This window comes from Impatiens glandulifera, chromosome 3 (genome assembly GCF_907164915.1).
Source record: "Impatiens glandulifera chromosome 3, dImpGla2.1, whole genome shotgun sequence".
NCBI lineage: Eukaryota > Viridiplantae > Streptophyta > Magnoliopsida > Ericales > Balsaminaceae > Impatiens > Impatiens glandulifera.
The window spans coordinates 16,388,631-16,415,789 of record NC_061864.1 but is presented as its reverse complement, the minus strand read 5'-3'; the positions used below and the strand labels follow the sequence as shown (position 1 = coordinate 16,415,789).

The 27,159-nt window shown below is 29.1% G+C and overlaps 4 protein-coding genes across 4 annotated transcripts; 3 read left to right on the top strand and 1 right to left on the bottom strand.

Annotated features, from left to right (window-relative positions):
- The first annotated feature begins 2,286 nt into the window (after window positions 1-2,286).
- Window positions 2,287-2,634, top strand: LOC124929853 (cysteine proteinase inhibitor 1-like). Its single transcript, XM_047470239.1, has one exon. It carries the CDS (start codon window positions 2,287-2,289, stop codon window positions 2,632-2,634), a length of 348 nt encoding a protein of 115 aa, XP_047326195.1.
- Window positions 2,635-6,774: 4,140 nt separating this feature from the next.
- On the top strand, window positions 6,775-8,298 carry LOC124930817 (heme oxygenase 1, chloroplastic-like). Its single transcript, XM_047471178.1, has 4 exons — window positions 6,775-7,393; window positions 7,483-7,706; window positions 7,870-7,977; window positions 8,054-8,298. The coding sequence occupies exons 1-4, from the start codon at window positions 6,985-6,987 to the stop codon at window positions 8,147-8,149; spliced, it is 837 nt and encodes a 278-aa protein (XP_047327134.1). The 5' UTR covers window positions 6,775-6,984; the 3' UTR covers window positions 8,150-8,298.
- A 13,629-nt stretch (window positions 8,299-21,927) lies between these two features.
- Window positions 21,928-23,391, top strand: LOC124929278 (probable sugar phosphate/phosphate translocator At5g25400). The gene has a single exon (XM_047469602.1). The coding sequence runs from the start codon at window positions 22,052-22,054 to the stop codon at window positions 23,135-23,137; it is 1,086 nt and encodes a 361-aa protein (XP_047325558.1). The 5' UTR covers window positions 21,928-22,051; the 3' UTR covers window positions 23,138-23,391.
- A 921-nt stretch (window positions 23,392-24,312) lies between these two features.
- On the bottom strand, window positions 24,313-25,437 carry LOC124931614 (NHP2-like protein 1). Its single transcript, XM_047472125.1, has 5 exons — window positions 25,310-25,437; window positions 25,103-25,223; window positions 24,927-25,030; window positions 24,697-24,828; window positions 24,313-24,608 (listed from the first exon to the last, which is right to left on the bottom strand). The coding sequence occupies exons 1-5, from the start codon at window positions 25,310-25,312 to the stop codon at window positions 24,582-24,584; spliced, it is 387 nt and encodes a 128-aa protein (XP_047328081.1). The 5' UTR covers window positions 25,313-25,437; the 3' UTR covers window positions 24,313-24,581.
- Window positions 25,438-27,159: the final 1,722 nt, after the last annotated feature.

The window sequence follows — 27,159 nt, the reverse complement described above, 5'->3', positions numbered from 1 at the left end:
TACTAATACTCTTATCAGTAACGACAATACTATTGGAAAGACCCTTACTGATACTGATATCAGTAACGACAATACCATTGACAGAACTCTTATTGATACTCATTTCAGTAACGACATTGCCTTTGGAAGAACCGTTACAGATACTTAGATAACTATCAATAACGACTATCTAATGTCGTTACAGATATTAGATAAGTATCAGTAACGTTCATTTCTGTAAAGAATGTTCACGGTTTTATTCGTCGTTACTGAAAGTTATCAGTAACGGTTTTTGAGGCTTTTAATAACAGCATTAGCCCTTACGGATACCTCTTTTTCTACTAGTGAGATTTGATTGAAACATACATGGAATAGAGAAGAGAAGGATCGTTGTCTAGAAGAAACTGAGAAATCATTCATATTCTTTGGAGTTGTCCTCGTTGGGTCATATCATAATAAGTTTATGGGTTCTTGCATGTTTTTATTCTTAAGATTTTGTATGTTGTTCTGTGATTTATAAATCCTCCTAAATGAGGGTTCTTGTATGTTTTTATTTTTAAAATTTGGATTGTTGTTCTTTGATCTATAAATCTTCCTTTATTTGATGATTTCAATCTTAACGTAATGAGCTTCATAAAGTCTTATGATTCATCGGTTGTGTAGTAAAATTTATACCTTTTAAGATTGGTATTAGTAAATGAGTTAAAAAATATAAATAACAACAAACTTGTGTTTTTAAAAATAAATAATATAATATCAACAATATCTAATATTTCATAAAAGGTAATTTAATTGATAAAGAATGTCAAATAGAGAAAAACTATCAAACCTTATATTAAATATGGGTCATGGTTAGAGCCGTCAATTTGGTTTACGCTCGTTTGGTTGGTCCACCCTGCCAAACAATTTAGACGGATTTGGTTGAAATATTAGCAACCCATTTGGAAGTGAGCCTACACGGGTCAGTCTGCTCGGGTCGCCGGCTACTTATTTGTTCCGCATTTTTTCTCTTCGTTCTCGCCTTCAAGGGTTCGTGGATTCAAACTTGGTTCCAGTTCCAGAAGCTTCACACTGAAAGTCTGAAAATTAATATTATGTTAAATAATATATTCATTTTCGAAATGGACTCCTCTCAAAATCAAGGTATTAATTTGGATGTTGATTAATTTGAAAGTGCTAAGCATGATGAAGGGTCATCTAAAAAGTTTAGGGAATATTATGATATTTGGATGTATTTTAAGAAAATGAAGAGTATTAATAATATAGAAAAAGTTGAATATAATGGATGCAAAAAACAATATAAATGTGGAGGTAAACATTATGGAACTTCTACATTGTGACGTCATGTTAGAACTTGTAAATTGAAGTTTCACGACGTAGGATAAATGATTCTTGATCAAGATGGAAAGTTGAAGTCTAAGAAAATATACCAAAAAAATCACGTGAGCTACTGATTTGTACAATCATTAGACATGATTTATTATTTGTATTTGTTTAGTATTCTGGTATTAGAGCCTGGATGAAGCATGTAAATCATTATGGTGCTTTTATTTCTAGAAATACTGTTGTTTCTGATATTAACCTATTCTACATGAGGGAAAAATCATAATGGTGCTTTTTATTTCTAGAAATACTGTTGTTGAACTATTTGATCAATTAATTTGTAACGATAAACAATAATTGTGTTTGGTGTGTATTATGAATATTTGATCATGTTCTTGAACTCTTGTTTTTTAGAACTATTAATGATTTTTATTTGTAGTGAGACAACCCGCGGGCTGGCCCAACCTTGAGTTGGGTTGGAGATTTTCAGCCCGCTGGAATGGTGGGCTGACCCGCGTCGACTCATCAAACAATGAGTTTTGATGGATAAGTCTGCCCGCCATGGGTTGGTCCGTCTGACCGCTCTAGTCATGGTCTCTCTTTGTATCATGATAGTTTTCTAAATTTAAAATTTATTTTTTTATTATGATAAAAAAAATTTGAACATACTCAATTAAAATTGTAACCACATAATAATAATAATAATAATAATAATAATAATAATAATAATAATAATAATAATAATATATGAGATCTAATAAAATTTATGTAATCTATAGTCTATATTTACACAATATTGAAAATCTTATGTAATTCTATATTTATGTATATAAAATTATTCCTTTTTAACTTTTCCTTTAATAAAAGTTATTTTCATTAGCTTATGTCATCCAAAATAATAAAAAATTAATTTTCCATCCGATCACTATAAATATTGATCACACTTATCCCTGTATACCATCGGACCAAAACAATTACTAAACAATGGCTTCTTATCAGAAACTTATATCTGTAATAGTGTTTTCTTTATTTCTTTTTAATATCATATCCGCAGACAATGTTTTCAACAGTAAATTGGCGGGTGAATGGAAGTATTTCAACGAAGAGAGCTCAAAAGCGATTGAATTGGCTAAGTTTGCAATATCTGAGCACAACAAACAAGTTGGGACAAAAATAGAGTACAGTAGTGTTATTAATGCTGACTATCAAGTGGTGGACGGTATCAAATATCGCCTCCACATCGCCGCCATGGTTGGACAGTACAACGCAGTTGTTTGGGTCAAGTTATCTCCTAAATCGAAATCACTTATCTCCTTTGAACGAGAAATTTAAGTGATTTAGTGTTTATTTGTTTATAATTGTGAACAATAAAATATTATAATTTAAAGTATGAATTAAAGATTTATTATTGTAGATTAATGAGTATACAATTCATCATGTTAAAGAAAATACACAAAATGCAACTATTTCTTTAATTACCAATGCGTTGGTTGAACATTTAAATATTTTAAAATTTTTAAAAAAAATTAAAACTAGTAAGAAAAATTCCATCTAAAATGTATAATTGTTTAAAACAAAATATATAATAAAGTTGCTAGCTATATTTAATTTTTTTTTTATATAAGTCGTATAAATTAGATATTTGATATCTTAAAAATTAAGGATAGGGGTGTTCAACCGGCCAATTAACCAGTTAACTGGTTAAACGGTTCCGGTTAATACCGGTTTTGCCTTTTATTTTACAAACCGGTTAACCGGCCGTTAATGGTATCGGTTTTACTGGTTTTGATTCTATCGGTTTTGGTCGGTTCCGGTCGGTTAAACGGGTTTAGCCAGGAACCGATAATTCAATTCTTCAAATTAAATAATAAATTTATAATTTTTTTTAAATTATTGTTTATTTTAGAGATATTTTTGTTAAATTTTTATATATTTCTGGAAAAAAAATCAAATTCATTATGTTTGTATTTATAATAAAATAATGATTGTTTAAAAAATTATGTTCATTATAATAATATGAAAAATATTATATTTGTGTTTATAGTTATATTCAGCTTATTTTAATTTATTTTTGTAATATTTTATATAAATTATAATGTTTTTTAAAAATAATTCTATAAAAGTTATAATTTTAAATTTAAAAAAAAATATTTATAAATTATTAAATATTATTTATAATATATCTATTATTTATAAAATAACTAATGCAAATTATAAAATATAAAAGTATATAATTAAAGGTTTACCGGTTAAATCGTTAGAAAAATAGATAAACCGTAAACCGAACCGTTTAACCGGTAAAAAATGAGTTAATCGAAACCGCGCGCTAGAATCGATAAACTAATAAACCGTTAAAATGAAATCGGTTAACTACCGGTTTTTTTGCACCGCCTAATTAGGGGTGAGTATATATATATATACTATGGTATACCGCAAGTTTAGATATAAAAAATCATAATCAAATATTACTTACATTAAAAAACAAATGCAGCATAAAATCAAATATAACAAATGAGATCTCAATCTACAAACATTCATATGAATATTGAATAAAAAATCTCAATTAACTATTGAACTCTTATAATTTTATAATTTAAAATAATTAATAAATTGAATTTAGATCAACTTTTAAACTATTAAATATTTTTATGATTTTAAATTTAAGATAATATAATTTTATAATTATAAATTTAAATTTGCGATAATAAGATTTAATAATTTTACGAATTTATTAATAATTTCAATTTTATGAATTTAAGTTGTTAATGATTTTAGTAACCTCTCAAAATTAGATATAATTGTTAAAAGTATAAAGGTTTCTTTTTAAGTTTAATCCAACCAAAAAACAACTATCAATACCATGAAGGCTCAACTTACCATGAACGCATGCATAATTCACTGAAAGGCTGTAACATTTTGGTTATTTAATGATTTTTTGGGATTTTGTAAAAAATAATTGTTTGATAAAAATAAAATAAAAAATAAGTTTTTAAGTTTTTTATTTGTTAAATTACTATCATATCCTTTTATATTTAAAAATTAAAATTTTAAAGATAAAGTAATGATCTTTAATATTTAAGTTAATGAAATTAATAATTTAATGGTTAAAACGTTAAAGATATTATAAAGGGAAGATGTACAAATTTGATAAAATCCCAAAAAATACTAAAAAAAACCTACATCAAACAATCTCTTAAACTGGTTGTTTTGAGAAAGTAATTTATTATATATTTGTTTTATTAGGGTTTTTTTTTAAAATGGTTTTTCAGTTAAATAACCAAAGACACTAATATATATATATATATATTTGTTATTGATAAAGATAATTTTAGTATTTGAATAAATAAAAAGACTTAGATAAATTGTTTAGGTCAAAATCTTTAAAATAGTTCAAAGACCCAACAAGATTAGTTAGATTTAAATAACTCAATATAATTAAACATGTTTCACACCATTAATCAAAATTTTAAAATACACTATATTTTAGATTATTAGATGACAATTGAGTTTTAAGTCAAAATCATTAAAATAGTCTAAAGATCAAACGAAATTAGTTAGTTTGGTTTGAATTATTTAAATAACTCAACATAGTCAATTATTCTTTACTTCCTTTTATGTATTAAATCATTTCACTTTAATTTAATTAATTAACAAAAATACACTGTATTTTAAAAAATTTATTATTAATAAAGATAACTTTAGTATCTTAATAAATATAAAAGAGTGATTAGATTGATAGAGTGATAAATAATTTTAGGTCAAAATCTTTAAAATAGTCTAAAGAACAAGATCATCTAGTTTTTTTATGAATTATTTAAATAACACAACATTATCAAAAACATGTTTTACTCCTTCTCATTTATCAAATCATTTAGTTTATTAACTAAAATACTAAAATATTATTTTTTATTTTATAATTATATTTAAATATATTTTAAATTATTTTAATTTTTGTTTAGCTCATCAAAATTGTTATTTTTAAATAATTAATGTTATTCAAATAATTAAATAAAACTATTTACATAACATAAGACACCAATTGACAAACAAGATATACTTTGTTAGTAAGATTTCTACCCTTTTGATCTAGTTTAGTACATAATTATATATACCAGGGTCCAACCCATTTTGGTATTGATTGATCCATCTCTCTACTCTCTACTCTCTACTCTCTACTCTCTAAACTCTATACTTGGAACTTGGTCCAGCCATTATTGCTTTCATCCAAACTGGACTCATGGTTTAGCCTAAATGGGCTAGATTCAAACCCTCAAGACTATGGTAAACTTATTTTGTGTAATTAAGATAAATCCTATTTTATGTTAAATAAATGATGAACATAATTTAATATTAATAGTATCTTATATATACATAGACTTGGAATAGACATGGAAAATTATGAAAAATACTGAAAATATCGATTTTTCTGTATAGGGTACTGATACCAAAATTATTGCTAAAATAAGTTTTATAAATTAAATATATATATATATAATATTTATAAATAATTAAGATTTTATCCTTTTTCCAACCAGTGATGTAATGATATATTATTCACTTCTTCAAATTCTTTCCCCGGTCATTCCTCTTATTTCAAAAAATTATGAAATATTCAACCAAAATAAATTGTATAACTAATTAACTGATTTTAATAAATTTATTTTATTATTTAAATATATTTGATTTTAATTTAATTATAAAAACTTAATTTTTAAAAATTAAATCAAAATATAATTAAATTTTAATAATATTATTATTATGTATGAACAGTACTGAAATCGAAATCGTAGTATATCATAATGACTCTAAGGTTAAAATTGGAACAATATATATAAGAATACATAAATAATTGCTAAAAAAAATGGATTAAATATTTATTTTTACAATTTATTATTATGCATTAATTGAATACAAAATAATCGATTTTAAAAAATTGAGTAAACCAAATATTAAATATGCATAAGAGTATAACTAATGTACAAAAACATACACTCATAAATAAAAAAATAAAATTATTTTCATACTTATTTATTTATGAATTTCATTTAGTCACAATTTTCATTCTAAATTTATAAAAAGTCATATCAAAATCAAGATCCATAAATGTTTAAAAATGTTTTTTTTTTAACTTTGTATTGTTCCAATAAAATTATATCAAAATCAAGATCTATAAATGTTTTTAAATGATTTATTTTTTAACTTTTGTATTGTTTCAATAAAATTATATTTGGGTTGTAACAACTATAAAATATAAAATTTATATATTATATATTTTTACAATAAAGAGGAAGAATGTGGAGATTAACAACTTTTTATTTTCTTCATAATATGAATGAGAATTGGTAATGGCACCGAGATTGCCAGATCACCATTTTTTTGCACTCCACAAGGCAACATCAATATAAGACAACAAAACGTCGTCGTATTAATGTTATCTCTCTTTTCATCGATCGGTGATCAAACAAAACTTTTCTTGAGAAAATTATAAACAAATCTCAAGTTTCATACCTATCCATGGAAAGACAAAGGAGTTGCAGAAACGAAGACACATAACCCATACCTTATTTTCTCAATTGAAAGTGTAAAATATTCTCAGTTTGCTTTGCTTTGCTTTGAACAAGAGACTTCCATCCCTTATTTCACTCACAAAAAGCTCTTCACTTTTGTTCAAGAACCCTTGTCATGGCTTCCATAACTCAGGCGCAAACCCTTTTCAAAAACCCCCAATTAGGATCACGAAAGCTTTCTACTGTTTTCTTCCCAATCGCGATAGGTAGACCCTTGAAATCGTTCTTGGGAGGAGTCTCTATGGCGACGGTGAAGAGAAACATGGTGGCTTCGGCTACTTCTGCCGCGGAGAAGGAGAAGAAGCGGTATCCCGGTGAGTCAAAAGGTTTTGTTGAGGAAATGAGGTTTGTGGCTATGAAATTGCATACGAAAGATCAGGCTAAAGAAGGAGAAAAGGTATCTGAAGCTCCACCTGTTGCTAAATGGGATCCTTCAATTGATGGTTATCTTAGATTCCTAGTTGATAACAAGTTGGTTTATGATACACTTGAAACAATTGTCCAGAAAGCCTCTTTTCCCGAATGTAAAATTCTTCATTCTTATACATTAGTTGTGTCTTTCTTTTTTATGCTCATAAACTGTTTGATACAATGAGTGTTTTTGTTTTTGTAGATGGTGAATTTATTAACACAGGTTTAGAAAGGTCAGAGAGTTTGAAAAAAGATCTTGAATGGTTCACAGAACAGGGTTATACAATTCCTGAGCCATCATCTCCCGGTGTTACTTATGCTAATTATCTTAAAGAACTTTCTGAAAAGGATCCTCAAGCTTTTATCTGTCATTTCTATAATGTTTATTTTGCTCATAGCGCAGGAGGAAGAATGATTGGCAAGAAGGTATATGCTTAATCTTAATAAAAAGTCATAGTTTCTGCAATTTGATAAAATGTTTTAGGGTTACTGTTATATGATTTTAGGTTGTAGAGATGATACTTCAACTGCATTAAATATTTTTAGGGTTTTTGTTATATGTTTTTAGGGTTTTTATTGATTTTCTCAGGTGGCAGAGATGATACTAGATAAGAAGGAATTAGAATTTTACAAATGGGATGGAGAACTTCCCCAGTTATTGCAGAATGTTAGGGATAAGCTGAATAAAGTTGCTGAAGTAATTACTTAATTTGATTTTCTTTATTTCGATTTAGTGTCTTTCATTGTTCATGATTTTGATTTTGTTGAAGCAGAACTGGACTAGAGAGGAGAAGAATCATTGTCTAGAAGAAACAGAGAAATCATTCAAGTATTCTGGAGATATTCTTCGATTGATTCTATCGTCATGATGATATGATTATGGTTATCTGTAAAACACGTGAAGTATGAGTTTTATAACACTCGTTTTGTACTCTTGAACTCATCTTTCCTTTTTTTTCTTCTCATAATAATCATGTAATAAGTTTAACTTTTATGGATATGATTTGTTTTAGTTCTAGTTTTATGATACTGTTTATTTTATAGTTTCTAACTTTCAAGTAAGAAGGGCTTATTTACCCTTCCTCTAAGGGTGAAAATTAGTAATTTTGCAACACTAACATTTTGGTTTTATTTTCATAACATATTAAAGTTTTGGTTAATCAATTTTAAAAGTTCATTTAGGGTACTCCTACATATTTAATCTATATGTACAATATTTCTTTTGCATGATTTAATTTTAATTAATACATTATGAGAATCATCTATGTTGCTTGTTTAATTTAGAACTTGTTTAATGTTAGATTATTTAGGATTTTTATTGGGGAGCTATTTGAATTTTTACTGATTTAAATTATTATAATTTATTTTTGTATTTAATATTTAGATTTTATAAATTAGATGTATTTTACTATTTTGATAGATAAATTATTTTGGATTATATGATTTAAAAGAAATAAGATATGAAATGTAAGATTAATAGTTAAGTCTGTAATATTTTAAAAATACAATAAACATTTTCTAGCAATAAAAAATCAAGCTTTGATTTATCTTTTATATTATGGATTTTATTTAATTAACAATTCACATAAAAAACATATATTACTTAAAAAAAAATATAACTCTTTAATTTAACCTAACTATAAATGTTGTATTATATTATTATTTTTAAATAAAAAAGGAAATTTCAATAATCATAAAACATATAGTAAAAATAAGAAATTAATTAAAATTAATTAGTGATGAGATAACATGCATGAAATTATCACGTTAATGGAGAGTTTTTGTTTAATGTAATAGACCAAATGAGTGCGAAATGGATTGGTTTGATTAGATTTTACCTCTCGATGATTATATTTTTTGTCATTGTTAATGGGAGTTCTCAATGATTTTTCGAGAGCTCACAGGGATAAGACAGGGTGATTCACTCTCTCATTTATTGTTTGTCATTGGTATGGAAGCCCTCTAAAAAGTGATATATTTCATAGAAAATTCGAGACTCGTCTATGGAGTGAGTTGTGGGTTAATAATATATTATTTTGCAATATCATATTTGTTTTTTTTTCAGATGACACGCTCTACATGATTCAGGCTACCTACAAAAATTTTAACACATTCGAGATATTTTATGGTTATTTAGTGCATGCTCAGATCTTCAAGTTAATCTTAATAAGTCAAAAAAAATCTCAAATTTTGTTTCTAATAATAAGAAGGGTGAGGTTGACAGTGTTAGGTTAGAATTGACGGTCTTCTGTCAACCTATGTCAACCTATATTAGTATGTTATTGGGTGCTAAACTACGATACAAGGTCTTATGAGATCCGATTATCACTAAACTTAAATATAAATTATGTAGATGGAAAAGTTAAATAATCTTGAAAGGGGATCGATTAATCCTCATTAAGAGTTTGTTGTCATTTATGCCCATATATATGATGTCTTTATTCATTCTCCTAAGAGTGTGACAGTGACAATGGAGAGAATAATATGTAAATTTTTATGTGGATCTTCTAACTCAACGTTTTATCATGTAGTTAGTTGGAATAAAGTTAAATGTTTTAATGATCAATAAGGTATAGATATTCAAGATATTATTTTCTTTAACAAAACTTTTCTATCAAAATGCTGTAGTAGATTTGCAACGGAGCCGAATAGTCTTTGAGCATCGATGATCATATGTAAGTCAAGATTCATTGTGGGGGATGGTTCTTCGATCCGTTTTTTGACGACATTTGGTGTAATGTCAAAAGTCTAACTATGACGTATCATAAGTTTGCTTCCATTGCTATATGTGAAAGTGCCACAATTAGTTTCATATTTAATATTCGGTCTAGTAGTTTGTTAGCCGAATTATATATAGAAGGAGATTAAACATTAGAGAGAGTTCATCCCATAATAGAGCTTACTTTAGTAGGACGCAAGCAAGTGTCCCCATCTGAACAAGACGTTATGCGTTGTCAAGACATTGATAGTTTTCATGTAGGGCATTGCTATAAGTTGTTCACTAAGATGATTCTATATAATTTTTATTGTGAAAAATTTTGAGAGTCAAAGATTCAATCCAAGTCTTGTTCTTTGAACGAAGCGTTATTCACGGTGAAATTCTTATGAATGATATGTGCATAAAAAAATGTTGTATTATGGTTAGTCGTATGTGTAACGAAAAAGTTGAATCGACAACTCACTTACTTTTTCATTGTCGGGGATGACTAGTATTTGTAGCCTTTTGTGAAGTATTATTGGGATTAATGAGTGATGCATGAGTTTTGGTTATTTGTTGAGAAGTTTAGATTGGTGCGGCTGATATGACAAGCATACATATTCGAGTTATAATCTAAATTATTTTTTGTGCACTATCTGGTTGGAGAGAAATCGACGAAATTTCAATGATTGTAGTCATCTAATGCGTATCATTCATAATTTTATTATTATGACGTTTTCTGATATTCGTTCCGGAAAACCAATAGAGTCCGTTGGAGAGTTAATCGTTCTTTTAGAGGAATTACGAGCTCGATAACTTATTGTAATATAATTTTGATAATTTTTAATATACATTCACATTTGAAAAAATAAAATAACATGCATTTATAAATTAAAAGAAAGAAGGAAATATTACTTAAATGGGAATCATTACAATTGATAAATAAATTCGTCTCATATTCATATTTTTCCAAATTTGGCAAGATTGTGCCACAACCATCCATTCATCTTGCTTTCTAATTTTTTTCCTTAATATAATATATTTATATATTTTAAATTATACTATAACTTTTTATTTTAAATATATTTTTCAATATTCTATATATAATATACTCTCATGTGTGTATAAATATATAACAAAATAAGTGTGCATCTAGTGAGGGATGGACACCTATTATTCGGATGAGGTGGGTGTAGACTTGAAAAAAATTAGGATTGACTTGAATAAATAACGATAAAATTTTGAATAAAACGATTGAATAATTATTGTAAATTTTATTATTTTTTAATAATTAAATAAATAAAATAGTGAATTTAAAAAAAAATAAGGAGTATTGTCACATTTATCTTAAAAAAGATTGTCCATGTATCTAGTAATGTCGAATTATTTTGTAGTTATTAAAAAATTAAAATTCTCATTTTCTTGTGTCATTCTTTGTGTTGGCAATAACTATAACGATGTATTAAGCTTAAATCATAATATTTTCAAACAAACAAAATCCACAAAATTTTATTGTCAATTTTAACTCAAGACCTAAAAAAACATTAATAAATATGACTAAGCAATTAACAAACCTTGATTTACACATGGGTGTAAAACATATGGGTGTAAATGGATGGAGTGGATATTTTTTTACCAAAATTTCATTTGGTATTTTAAGATATGAACCCTTCGGCTAGCGGTTAAACGACGATCAATTTTTAGTCGGTTATAACTGATTAGGGCAGTTAAACAATTTATTTGTTAAACTATTATTTTAGTAAGGTTTTATATTTAAAAAGAATTATTAACAAATTAGGCAAGCCGTATAAATATACACTAATAATGTATAGATTGAGTCAATTGAGTTCACCCACTCATATAAATTATAATACATATAAATTTTCAAATTTCAAAATTACTCTAGTTATTTTATATATATATATATATAATTTATAATAGTAAATAGTTGTATTAATTAAAAAATATATATTTGTAACATTGGAAAAACCATTTTGCATATGTTTTCGGGAAAATTTCGAGAGGGAAATTTAATTTCGGTTTACGTGTCAGAATTATATATATATATATAATTTATAATAGTAAATAGTTGTATTAATTAAAAAAAAATGTATTTGTAACATCGGAAAAACTATTTTGCATATGTTTTCGGGAAAATTTCGAGAGAGAAATTTAATTTCGGTTTATGTGTCAATTTTTTTTTAAAATAAAACATTATTTTTATAGGGTTTCATTTATTTCTAACAACTTTTTGAAATTAGTTAAAAATAATTGACGAGGTTCAATTTTAAATAATTCGAGAATTTATGATAATATCATAAGATTTTTAAAAAATTCCTTAGTTTAAATTAATTAAACATAATTAATTAAAAAGATTATTTATTTTGAAACAAAGTCGCCAATTAATTTTTAAAAATCAACACAAATTGACATACGGGTACAAACGTATTGACCAGAGTTTTCTTTTAGTTCGTAGTTTTGTGATATTCGGGAAAGGGCTTTCGCGCTTCATCCTCCGTACCCATTTTAAAAACGGTCTCTACTTATAAAGTTGGTTTTTGAAAATCGGTTGTATAATGTTTTATTTTTACCGATTATTCTTCCGGTCCTAAGCATGCGTGAGGTTTGTGCGTTATTTAAAATATTTAAACAACAATATTTAAATGTTGGTACTTGTTGTTGATGATCGCTTAGAGAGGAAATACCTGAAGAATATCAGTCATTTTTAAAGGCATTAGGGTTTAGAAATAAATACCAAACGAGCCTTTATTGAAATATTTTTGAGGAAATATACCAAAAGTATTTTTAAAATATTTTCTAATTTTTCGGGATTTTTAGAAAATGATTTGGAGTCCTAAAATTACAAAAATAATTTTGGATTTTGAAAAGTGGAATCAAACAAGCATTAGAACTGGAGTCCTAAGCCTCGTGTTCATTTTCATCGGTCGAGGTCAACAAACCCTCGGTCCGGGTCGAGGAGCCTCTTAGTCGAGGCTCAGGATTTTCGGTCTGGGTGCAAGAGTCCCTCGGTCTGGGTGTTAAGGACTCTCGGTCATTGACTAGTCTTACCAGTCTAGGTATACAAACATAGCGGTCATAGGTTAGCTATGTGCTAATTCCCTCGGTCGAGGTGTATAAACCTATCGGTCCAGACTAGCTCTAGGCTAAGTCCCTTGGTCTTGGGCTCGAAAACTCTCGGTCCCAAAGTTAGACCTCTTAGTCCTGAGGTTTAGGAGTCTCGGTCCCAGGTTTGGAATCCTTGGTCCTAGCTCAAGAACATGGGTCGGAGCTCTCGGTCCTAGATTCGAATTTTTTGGTCTTAGGTTTTGGTTCGGTCTGAGAATCCTCGATCCTAGGATAACAAGCCTCGGTCCTCAAGAACATCAAATGTTCATTTTTTTAATTTATTTTTTAGCTTGGATTCTTTGATCCAAAGATTTGGGTAGCTTCACAAAGCTCTCAAGAACATGTTGATCATCATCTCAATGTATCAATCGACCTAGATGATCAATTTGTTGACTTTCTTCCTAATCACCCTAATTCGATTTTATTTGTCAAATGTACAACATCAGATCGTATTATTCTCTCCTTGTGTGTTGATGATATGATTATTACATGTGATGATCATGATGTTATTAAATCAATGAAGTCTGAGTTGGCACAATTTTTCGCTATGAATAATTTGGGTATACTGTGTTATTTTTTGGGAATTGAGATAGCATATTCTCCAAAAGGTTATCTTTTATCTCAATCAAATGTACATTACTGATTTGCTTGAGCGTGCATGACTTACCGACAATCGAACTAATGATACACCCCTTCAGACAAATGTTAGATATTCTCCGTCCGATGGCACTCCTTTTGAGGATTCTAGCTTTTACCATTGTTGACATCTTGGTTTATATTATTTTGATTTGCCTAGACATTGCGCATGTTGTTCATGTGGTTAGTCAGTTTATCACTTCTTCTACTATAGTTCATAGGGCTGTTGTTCTTCATATTCTCATGTATCTTCGGGACACTCAATTTCATAGTCTCATGTTTCCTTCTATATCTTCATTAGAGTTGCGCGCCTACTCTGATGCGGATTGAGCTGATGATCCTACGGACCGCAAGCCGACCACTAGATATTGTATTTTCCTCGGTGATTCACTTATTTCATGGGAGAGCAAAAACAAGATGTCATATCTCGGTCTTCTACATAAGTTGAGTATCGTTCCATGGTCTCGACTACTTATGAATTCGTTTGGTTACGCTGATTACTTATCGATATGAGTATTTCTCTTTCTCACCCTACTTTGCTACATTGCGATCATTAGATTGGTATTCATATTGCACGAAATTTAGTCTTTCATAACTAATCAAACATATTGAAATTGATTGGCATGTGAATCGTCATCATCTACCGACTCACGTCATCACTTTTCCATTTGTTCATTCCTCCTTGCAGATTGCTAATATATTTACAAAAGCGCACTTGGCTTCGCGATTTTGTTTTTTATTGACAAAATCTCAATACTTATTGATGTTGCATCGTGAGTTTGGAGGATGTTAGATATATTATATTTATTATCACTTAAGTGTATTTCAGTCTTTTACCGTTTATTGTAATCACTAATTATATATACTTTTTCATTGTATTTATTTTAATTTGACGTTTGTTAATAAGAAATTATAACTTCTCTTTATTTTATCAACCCTAATTAACATAAAAAAAGTATTCATCGTAACGTTCTAGTATTGTAAAACCCTAGGACAGAGAAATAGATAAGATATGAGTCCAAAGTCCAAGCAGATGTAAATAAAAAAGAGATTATAAAGTATAACACACCTTAACTTGTGATGATTGGTAAAAGAGGAAGAAGAGTCCACGTTGTGGGCGTTGGTTTTGTATCTCTCTTTAAGAAATTCAGCAGTCTCGAGGCGATGATAAATCAAAGGCAACCGTAAATCAAAGGCGGTTGCCGATGACAAAGGTCCTACGCCCTGAGAAAAAGAGAAAGGTCGAACAACTCGAGAAAATGGAAAGCATGATATAATTATGTATGCGCCCCCTACATGTCCTTCTTCTATTAAAATATATGTATAAACATTAATATATATATATATAAATTAATTTACACTGGCTATAGCACACCTCCGTCCGCCGTTGTGTAGCTCATCCTTTGCACATGACAATCCTAGACGTGTTTGCATTAGAGTTGGACATCGTGTCAAAACAGTCGTATTCGACTTGAATAATTTGTGTTAATCTTTCAATCATGTCATATCAAAACTCATTCTCATATGTGTCGTATCGTGCATTGACCAACTTAAAATATCACGATCCACGGACTTATTTATGTCGTGTTAACTCGTATTAGAAATATTTGTTTGTATTGTGTTAACTTGTGTAAAAACTCGTGTGTTGTGCTGTGTCGAATAGAGTTGGTCATTATGTCGGCACAATCATTATTGTCTATTAATTTATTAATTCAACTAAATGAGTTAAGTTAATTTAATATGTTAAGTGTTGTTTTAATTAAGTTATTAAGTTAGTTAAATTGGAAATTTTATAATTTTTAAAATTTTAAATAAATATCTCAAGTTATTTATTAAAAAGTATATGATATTTATTAAGAGATATTTTAATTTATTATTATATTATAAATTATTTAGTTTTTGTTAGGGAAAATCATGTTAAATAAAATATAAAAATTAGGAGATTTTTTTATTTTTATTCATATAATTTATTATTTAATGTTTGTATATGTGTTTTATTTAATTTAAATTATTTAAATTAATTTTTATATATTTTTTAATTATTTAATATATTATATTTATAAAATCAAATGATTTATTAATTTAAAAGAATGTTGGTAGATTTAGAGAAACATAGTTAATTTTATAATGGTAATATAATGTGAGTAGTTTGAAAAAAAAAAATAAGAAAGGTGGATAGAAAATAAATAAATTTAGAGTTGAATGTTATGATTAACTTTGTGACTAGTTTTTGCTCATTTTAATTTATTTGCAGACTCATTCTCGTGTTGTGTTTATGCTCGTATTGTGTTCGTATTTGTGTCGTGCCGACTAGTGATCGTGTCATGATCATGTCAATTAGTAATCGTATTGTCTCGTGTTTATGTCGTGTTCAACTCACAACTTGAGTGAGATAATATCATATTTTGTCACTCTAAACAAATATTGTGCTGATTCGTATTGATCAAACTCATTCACTCGCTATTGTCTATATCAGCTCTATTATCATATTCTGCATAAAATAGTTTATCTAGGGGAATAGTTTCATCCCACTTCGATAATTGGATGAATCTCTAACTGCATAATAAAGAAAACCCTAGAGTAAGAATCTCCATGGTCGTCCAAAGTAAGTTTTTCAAAACTGTGGCAGCAGCTAAAATGGTGCAATTCTGAAAGATGGTTCCTCCTTCCTTGTTAGTTTGCTTGGTTTCTTGAGATGTATTGGTGTTCGACTGCCGCACAATTTTGAAAAACTGCAGTTGTGTTTCTAAAAATAAAATCAACCGTCCTAAACACTTCACGGTCTTTATAAAATTTGAATGTTATGCTTAACTCATGTGACTAGTTTTGGTCATTTTCATTCGTTTGCAGACTCATGCTCGTGTCGTGTCTATGCTCATCTTGTGTTCGTATTTGTGTCGTGACGACTAATGATCGTGTCATGATTATGTCAATTAGTAATCGTATTGTCTCGTGTTTATGTCGTGTCCAACTCATAACTTGAGTGAAATAATATTGTGTTTTGTTGTTTTAAACCAATATTGTTTTTGTTCGTATTGACTCAACTGATTTTCTTTTATTGTCTATATCAGCTATGTTACTATAGTAGAATCTCCATGGTCGTCCAAAGAAAGATGGTTCCTCCTTCATTGTTAGTTTGCTCTCTTCCTTGAGTTGTAGTGGTGTTCGGTTGCCGCAAAAATTGTAGTTGTGTTTTCAAAAATAAAATACACCGTCCCAAACACTTCATGCTCTCTATAAAATTTTGAAAGTTATGCTTAACTCATGTGATTATTTTTCTCATTTTGATTCGTTTGCAGACTCATACTCGTGTCGTGTCTATACTCGTATTGTGTTCGTATTTGTGTCGTGTCGACTATGATCGTGTCATGATCAGGTCTATTTGTAATCGTATTGTCTCGTATTTATGTCATGTCCAACTCACAACTCGAGTGTAAAAATCACGTATTTTGTCGTTCTAAACCATTATCGTGTTAGTTCGTATTGACCCAACTCATTCACCCGATCTTACTATATCAGTTATGTTCTCATATTCTGTATAAAATAGTTTATCCAGGGGACTAGTTTCATCCCACTTCGATATTTGGATGAATCTCTAATTGTATAATAACCTTAGAGTAGAATCTCCATGGTCGTCTAAAGTAAGTCTTTCAAAACCGTGGTAAGTGAGCAGCAACTAGAATGGTGCAATTATGAAAGATAGTTCCTTCATCCTTGTTAGTTTGCTCTCTTCCTTGAGTTGAAGTGGTGTTCGGCTGCCGCACAATTTTGAAAAACTGCAGTTGTGTTTCCGAAAATAAAATTCACCGTCCCAAACACTTCATTGTCTCTATAAAATTTTGAATGTTATGTTTAACTCATGTGACTAGTTTTGTTCATTTTGATTCGTTTACAGAATCATACTCATGTCATGTATATGCTTGTGTTGTGTTCGTATTTGTGTTGTGTCGACTAGTGATCGTGTCATGATCATGTCAATTAGTAACTGTATTGTCTCGTGTTTATGTCGTGTTCAACTCACAACTCGAATGAGATAATATCGTATTTTGTAGTTCTAACCAATATCGTGTTGATTTGTATTTACCCAACTCATTCATCCGCTCTTTCCTATATCAACTATGTTACCATATTTTGCATAAAATATAGTTTATCTAGTGGAATAGTTTTATCTCACTTTGATAATTGGATGAATCTCTAACTGCATAATAACAAACTCTAGAGTAGAATTTCCATGGTCGTCCAAAGTAAGTTTTTCAAAATCGTGGTAAGTCAGCATCAGCTAGTATGGTGCAATTATGAAAGATAGTTCATCATTCCTTGGTAGTTTGGTCGGTTTCTTGAGCTATAGTGGTGTTCGACTGCCACACAATTTGAAAAACTGTAGTTGTGTTTCCAAAAATAAAATCCACCATCCCAAACACTTCACGGTCTCTATAGAATTTTGAATGTTATGCTTAACTCATGTGATTAGTTTTGGTCATTTTGATTCGTTTGCAGACTCATGCTCGTGTCGTGTCTAAGCTCATCTTGTGTTCGAATTTGTGTCGTGCCGACTAGTGATTGTGTCATGATTATGTCAATTAGTAATCTTATTGTCTCGTGTTTATGTCGTGTCCAACTCACAACTCGAGTGAAATAATATTGTACTTTGTTGTTCTAAACCAATATCGATTTGGTTCGTATTGACCCAACTCATTCATCTTCTATTGTCTATATAGCTAATGTTACCATATTCTGCGTAAAATAGTTTATCTTGGGGACTAGTTTCATCCCACTTCAATAACTGGATGAATCTCTAACTGCATAATAACAAACCCTAGAGTAGAATCTTCATGGTCGTCCAAAGTAAGCCTTTCAAAACCGTTGTAAGTCAGCAGCAGCTAGAATGGTGCAATTATGAAAGATGGTTCCTCCTTCCTTGTTAGTTTGTTCTCTTCCTTAAGTTGCAGTGGTGTTCGACGCCACCGCACAATTTTAAAAAACTGCAGCTGTGTTTACGAAAATAAAATCAACTGTCCCAAACACTTCACACTCCTTATAAAATTGTGTTTTAGCTTTTGTGTACGAGGTATTCTAGTATTCCAAGAACCTACCCCCATTAGAAAGTAGATTGTGCTTCACTTTTTAGTGTTATTGCTGTTGATTGGATGGTCTAGATGTGTTCTTAAAGGTAATGTATGCCGCAAAAAAAACATTCACATGTATGTCTAAAAAAATTGGAAGAATCATTATTATTTTGATTTATGTTAATTTATATTATCAATCTATAATAGCCTTTAATTTAGTTAGAAAAATATTTCAGATTTAATTAAATTTGTCGTAACTGTCTTGACTTTCATTACTTTTATCGCCCGACCCGACACGACACGAGTCACACGACACAATTGTTTTGTCCATGGCATACCCTATTAGGGTTAGCATAGTCTTCATTTCTGGAACTATTGTGTTTTCGATATTGATCATGGGTTTTACCTTTATGAGAGTTCTCCAAGTACTATATATAGATAGGTAGAGTAGCTCCAATCGTGATTTAATTATCGGTTCCATTTTTTTTGACAAGGTAAATAATTTGAGGAAGGCAGATTCCACAACTAGAGAGTGACAAAATGAAGACAAAAACTATGGCAAATCTTGTAGTCTTCATTTTGGATGTCACCTGTACAAATATATAATAACCACTTAGACAGTTCATTTAATTACTAATATGATAATTATTACATAATTCTAACTATTTTTGAATTACCATGTTGTGTATAATACATCATTAAAACATAATTAAATTATGTGCCAATGTCCAGTTATTATCTTAAGTTGATCAATTAGTTATTCATTAGTTTTTCAAGTATTTGGATAGGATGACAAATATATATTTAAATGACTATCAAATAATCACAATTAAAAAAACAAATAGTATAAATTTATACAAATATCAAGCCTTAATGATTTGAGAAACATGGTCATTTAAGACAAAGATGTGGAAATCAAAGAAAAAATAGGTCTTCCCTTGACAAAAAAAAAAGCAGAAACCTCTTGTACGCGCCAAAAAAATTGGTTAGTTTCGTCTCTGATCGGGTCGATTACGTGTTCTATTGTTGGGCTCTAGCTCGTTTTGTTTTAGAGTCGCCACTTTAATTTGTTTCTTAAATAAATTAGGAAAGAAATTTAAAATATTTATGTTGAAAATCGGTATTTGGTTACGTGTGAGAAAGGACCTCAACGTCATGGCTCACACGTAAACAGACCATCTCTACTTCAAAACGGTTGGTTATTGAGACATTAATGATATTTACACTTTGTTTGATTTTTGACAAGTCTAAGGTTTCAAACATATGTATATTAAGAGACTAAGCTTAGTCCAGTTCTAGAAAGTTCATAACGGTAGACAGTTGAAAAGTGATAGTCATGAACAGATCAAATATAATGAGAGTACACAAACGATACTTTAAAATTCTTCAAATGTGAATTTTCTTGCATGATATTGTCAAAGGTAATTTTATAAGTACTTATAATTTTATAAAAAAAAAATTTAAAATTTTTGGAGTTATAAAATTGAAGGTATGATATCACGAAGTTGAGTAATTTTCAGACATAACTTAAAATTATAAAAAAAAAATTATGCTAATCAAGAATAATTTTAGAAACATGTAGTAAATATTTTATATATGTCCTAAAAATTGTGAAAAAAATTATGTTAATAAAAAAATATTTGGAAATATATAAGAATTTGTTTGTGATTTTGAAATTATGAAATTCAAGTTATGACGTCATGAATTTAAAAGAATTTTTTGAACATGTCTTAAAGAGTGTGGAAAATAATTATTTAGTTAAAAATAATATTCTTAATCATTTTATATTTTTTTTATGATTTTATAGAACCAAACAAGTCTTAAAATTAATAAAAATCGAAATTGTAAGTTTGACTCAAAATCAGACGAAGAAAAGTTTGGGGGAGGCAATTTGAACACGTCTGGAAGTATAGAGGTGCGTCTTGGATCAGAATAGCTAGGGTTAAGCTTATGGCCCACTTGTTATTCGAACATCTGGTGAGCTGACCCAGCGGTTCGGACATGAGTCGTGGTCTCCAATGCGTACAAATAGACAGACCAAGCTCATTCTTTTATGTTGAGGTCGCAAGTAAGTAGATTTACACTTTTTTGCCTCAATTCCACCTTAATGTTCATTCTTTAAATCAGATCTACTTTGACTTCTTTCCACCCCATACATCGAGATGAATCCTCGCTGATGCTTGCTTCGCATAGAGATCGAAATCGTGTGTTATCTGATGGTTCATGCACAAGGTTTGTTCCGGCCTTCCACAGGGAATTGGATCAAGCGAAATGATCCGGTGTTCGTTCTCTATTATTACCGTATCAATTTGTAATTGTGTTGTCTCGTGTTTTTGTTGTGTTCATCCCACAACTTGAATAAGATAATATCGTATTGTGTTGTTCCGTATAAATATCAAGTTGAATTGTGCTGATTAATATTTGATTAATATTAAATTGAACTTATTTTGCATGAACCTAGGTTATCCTACTTGAATACATGTTTAATAAAATTAGGAAAAATTATTTAATTAAAAAATTATTAATAAAAAATAATCTTAATAAATTATTACTAGTTATTAACTTATCTTTTAAATATTTTTTTAATGAATAATACAATTTTAATTATAGTACCAACAAAAAAAATTGAATTGTTGAAAAAATAAAAAATAAATTTTTTTTTTCAACAAATAATATAATGTCAAGAAAAAACAATAACAATTTAACAACTTTAATAGTTGAGAGATTACATATATCCATTTTTAAAAATTAGTATGTTTAATTAAGTTAGTTATACAAATATCTAAATTTATTAAAAAAAATTAGTTTTATTTAGTATAATGAGATAATTAAGTAATTTGATATAGTATAATTTTTAATGTAGTTTATTTCAGATCCAAATGAAATAATATATAATAATAAAAAAAAAAATTATTAGTTGGTAAATAAATAAAAAAAATCGAGTTATACAAAAATAAATATTATATATAACTAAAAGTTTAAAAAAGAATAATTCTAATATATTATGTAAATTATTTTGTAATTTACACAAATTTATAGGAAAAGTCAAATACAAAAGGCCAAAGGGTATAGTAGAAAAGGGCTTATAAATCGTCTTTTCTTCAACGCTTTCATCATCGTCTTCTTCCTTCTCTATACGCGTACAGAGACGGTTGAAGAAGAATCGTAAGTCTTCTTAAAGACCCAATTCGAAGTCAGTCCATTTCTATCTAGGGTTTGTTTCTGTTCTTCACTCTGCATCAACAATGGGGAAGGGAGGAGCAATCAGCGAAGGCGTTATGAAGAAGATCATACTTTCCTACACATACGTCTCAATCTGGATCTTCCTCAGCTTCTCAGTCATCGTCTACAATAAGTACATCCTCGATCGTAAGATGTACAATTGGCCATTCCCAATCTCTCTAACCATGATCCACATGGCGTTCTGTTCATCAATCGCTTATCTTCTCGTCCGGGTTTTCAAATTAGTCGAGACAGTTTCCATGACACGCGATATGTATCTCAGATCCGTCGTCCCCATCGGCGCACTTTACTCTCTCAGCCTCTGGTTTTCCAATTCGGCTTACATCTACTTATCCGTTTCTTTCATTCAGATGTTAAAAGCTCTCATGCCCGTCGCGGTTTACTCTATAAGCGTTCTATTGAAGAAAGAAGGGTTCAAATCTCAAACAATGACGAACATGGTTTCGATCTCGATCGGTGTAGCAATCGCAGCTTACGGCGAGGCTAAATTCAATACGTGGGGAGTTATGTTACAGCTTGGAGCGGTTGCGTTTGAAGCTACAAGACTTGTTTTGATTCAGATCTTGCTTACATCAAAGGGTATTTCACTAAACCCGATTACTTCTCTGTATTACGTGGCCCCATGTTGTTTAGGGTTTCTCTGTATTCCTTGGATCGCGGTTGAGTTTCCGGTTTTGAAGGAAGCGTCTAGTTTCCGATTTGATTATTTCATATTTGGGACGAATTCTTTGTGTGCTTTTGCTTTGAATCTGGCTGTGTTTTTGTTGGTGGGTAAGACATCGGCTTTGACTATGAATGTTGCTGGGGTTGTGAAGGATTGGTTGTTGATTGCGTTTTCTTGGTCGGTGATTAAGGATACTGTAACGCCGGTGAATTTGATTGGATATGGAGTTGCGTTTTTGGGTGTTGCTTATTATAATCACGCTAAGTTGCAGTTGCTTAAGGCGAAGGATGAAGAAAAGAAAGCTTCTAATTCTCAGACTGATGAAGAAACTGGTAGATTGTTGGAAGAAAGACAAGTGGTGGATAATAATAGCAATGCTGCTGCTGCTGCTTCTTCTGTCAAGAAGATTGAATTGCAGGGATGAAAATGAATTGATGATGATCAAGAATGAATCTTTTTTTAGTTCTATGCGTTTTGGTAAATCTATTTTTATCTTTTACAATTTTCAGTTTTTTATGTTTTAGAGAAGAAGAAGAAGAAGAAGAAGAAGAAGAGGGTTTCTTTATGGAGGACATCTATTTTTCATTTTATCAATCGTATGAATTATATGTTATTCAATAACTGTCCTTCTCATGTTAGATATTTTTCTTTATTTAATAAGACTTCAATTATAATTTATCTGGTTTTTTCCATTTGATTTGTCACCTAAACATATTTTTTATTTTATTTTTTTATATTGAAACAAAAAATATTTAAATAATTCTCTATTTTAAATGAATTGTGTAACTAATTCAATTATTAAAATAAAATTTAACTTAAATATTATATATTGATATAAAAAAAAATACACTTGATATTAAATATTAAAGATATCATGAATGAGCAAGCTTATTTGTTTTTCTTTTCATTCATCATATATCTTATTATTGGTGAAAAAATTATATTATGTATTGGGTTAAACTCTATTTTCACATTTGACCAAGTTTAGGTAATAGGATGTGATATGATTCAATATTATTTCATTTGATTGGTATGGTCCAAAACTCGGGTATGTGAATATAATTTATTTATTTTATATTAATGTATAATATTTATTTTAATAATTTAATTTTAATTTTATGTGGACATCTTAATTAAAAATAGAGAATCATCTAAATTTATCATAATTTATAATAAAACTATTTTATTTGCTAACTAAAAAAAGAGTCAAACAATACAACAATATTTAATTTAATTCAATAAGATATAAATAACTTCACTCAAACTAATTGAATAAGAAAGACACCTTAAACTCTAAAAAATAATCTTAAAAAAATATATTTATAAATTAGATAAATTTATAAAACTCTTCCTAATTCACGTCTAATTTAAAAGTTAATCTCTACAATAAAACTAAATAAATAAATAAAACTCAAGAATAATATTAATAAATTCAGATTTTAAGAACCATAAAAGTTAATCACAGATAACAATATCACAACATAGAAATTGATAAAATATTCTCTCTTTGATTTTATCAGCATATATTTTTCAGTTATTAAAATCAATAATAAGCATTAAAACACTTAAAAATTCTACATTAAAATGAAAATGAGTGTTGAGAAAATATAGTAAACTATTTAGAATTACTTAAGACAGAAAACAGATTCATAGTAAAACAGAAACACTCTCAATACATGTCAAATTGGATTGGAATCAATCTTAAAATCCTGGTGAAAATCAAGAACTTAAAGAAAAGAAAAAAGATACTTAGTAAAATTCATCACTACATCATCTGCTTAATCAGTCCAAGCCTCAAGATGAAGTGCTAACATAGATTTGGAAGAGGCCCATCACACTGAAATGCATCATACATTTGATCTTCATCTTTATATCAAAAGCTTCTCAATAGCATCCTACATTAACAAAATAACCCATTACATAAACTCCATGAATATGATCAAATCTTTAATCTTGTTTTAGGGTTTATAAAAGAATACCCACCTTGAGTTGTTGAATTTGTGGCTTCAATTGACTTCCTTCATTGCTAGTAACTGAACAAGCAATAACAGGTCTAGTAACACCACAAGCTCTTCCAAGTGCTTGCTTTGAAGGAACGAACACGTATGGAACATTCTGTCAAATTCATAACATAGTTTCATATCAACAGTATCCTATAAACTATCAAACAAACCCTGGATCTATATCAATAAAATCAAAACCCTAATTATTACCTTATCTTCAGATAGTAGAGGAAGATGGAGAAGAATCTCAAGTGGTTCTGTGTCGGCAGCCATGACAATAAACTCGGAAATACCTCTGTTAAGTGTCTTCGTGGCTAGGGTTTACAAGAAGTCAATAAACGGAAGAAACTATGTTCAAATATGAAAAGGATTGGAAAACTAACTACCTTCATTAGCCCCTTTCTTGAGTTGCTTGTAGTTCGCCGCCTGCTGAACAAGATCCATTATAGTTATGGTAAGCTGGGCATCGGCCAAAGGATAGGCTTTAGGGTTAATAGCTTCGCCTGTCTGAGAAGATGAAAAAACACAAATATTAAAAAGAATTCAAAGATCGAGTAAGGATAATCGGAAAGAAGAGGAGAGAAAGACGATACCATTTCTTTGCTTGTGAAGGAATTAGGGTTACGAGAATGGCGGCCGGACAGAGGAACTAGGGTTTACGTCAAAGCAGAGTGAAGAGAAATGCAGGTAGGGAGGGAAAGTCAAGACCTGGATTTCTACTCCAATTTGTAGTATCAGTTTAGAAATTATTGTTCATATTACGACGTCGTTTTGAAGGTTCTTGGAATCGGCCCACTATCAAAGCCCAACATTATGAATTGGGTGGGCTCATTTTAACCTAATTGTCATGTTTAAAAATTTAGTCCAATATTTATTTATTTTTTTAATTTAAGTTTTTTTAAGGTGAAAATAAAACTTCTAATTTTTTATCTTTTAGATAAGACGATTTGAGTTACTAGTTAGAAAAAAACTTCAATTAGTCTTCTTATTTTATAAATGATTAATTTGAGAGACCATTGTGAAATGTCATGCTAGTTTTTCTTAATTAAATCATGAACTCGAAAATTTTAAAAAAATCAATAAAGTCTCAACACGAATTAACTAAATATTTTTTAATTTTTTTTTGGCCTAATTCAATAAAAAAAAATTGTAATGCAATAATATTATAAAAAAAATTACAATTTGTTATTTTGGATTGTATCTATGAATTTTGTTTTCTTGTAAGAAAATTGTTTTGGTGTGAGGCGAAGACAATCCAATCCTTGGGACTAACTTTTGGAAAGTGAAAAAATGCATACATATAATATACATGAAGGGGGCCTCCATTAATGAAGAAAATTAAGAAACCCCCACTTGATGATGATGATGATGATGGGAAGAAGGATCAAACGTGACTGAATTCAATACATGAAGACAAAAGATGAAGATGAAAACACTCAAAAAGTTTCATCAATATCCTTCCCAACCAACATTAATCATTCATGTTCATCTTATCTCTTCACTATTTATTTATTCATTCATTAATTCATTAGATACATGATCTGCAATGCAATTAATCATCCATCCGACCATTTCAAATAACAAAAAAACAACATGATCTATTCTCAATCACAAGACCAAATGGTTGAATAATAATGAATAATGACTGGTCCACACTCCACATAGTATAGCTAGAGGACCAAACACAATCATTCTCTATTGATATTTATGATCATGGTGTGTTTCTATCGACAAGGGTCCCTCATTTACATCAGATATCTCCAATTTAGGTTTTTATTTTTGTTAATCTTGTTCTATTAATTAACTTTACTTTTGTGTCCAAACTTTGATGTTTATTCTTTAAATATTTTGATTTTTCACAACTTAGTTATTACAAGAACCCTAAATGCTTAGTTCAAGTTTGTCCATGAGTAAATGAAAATCGTTGAAAGAAACATCGATGAAAATTTTGAAAAATCATGCTCAGAAAGAGAATGACTTATTTTTATATGTAGGGACATCAATTATACTAGAAGAAAAGATTTGAAACATATACATGATGCCATTACATACCCTTTTTGAGGGCATTCGCACAAATATTTGATCACTTATATTATTTGTTTAGCTTTATATTCTTTTTAAGTCACATTTTTTTTTCTGTGTGTTTCCTTTGCCAAACTTATATTAAGTTTTTTTAGAATGTCAAGAACAAAATCCTTTGTTTGATTTTCACGGTAATGTGGGATATTTCATTTATTAAAAGCCACAAATATTTGTTTTCATGTAAATTGTAATCAACAACATATACAAATCACCCTTGTTCGAACAAAAATTATGATCTTGAAATTTGGGTTGCCTAGGTAAAGAAATTTGTTATTAATTTTTATTTAACTTTGGTATATTTTATATTTTTAATGAAAACACATTATATTTTTGTATTATAATTAAAAAAAATAGTCTAGCT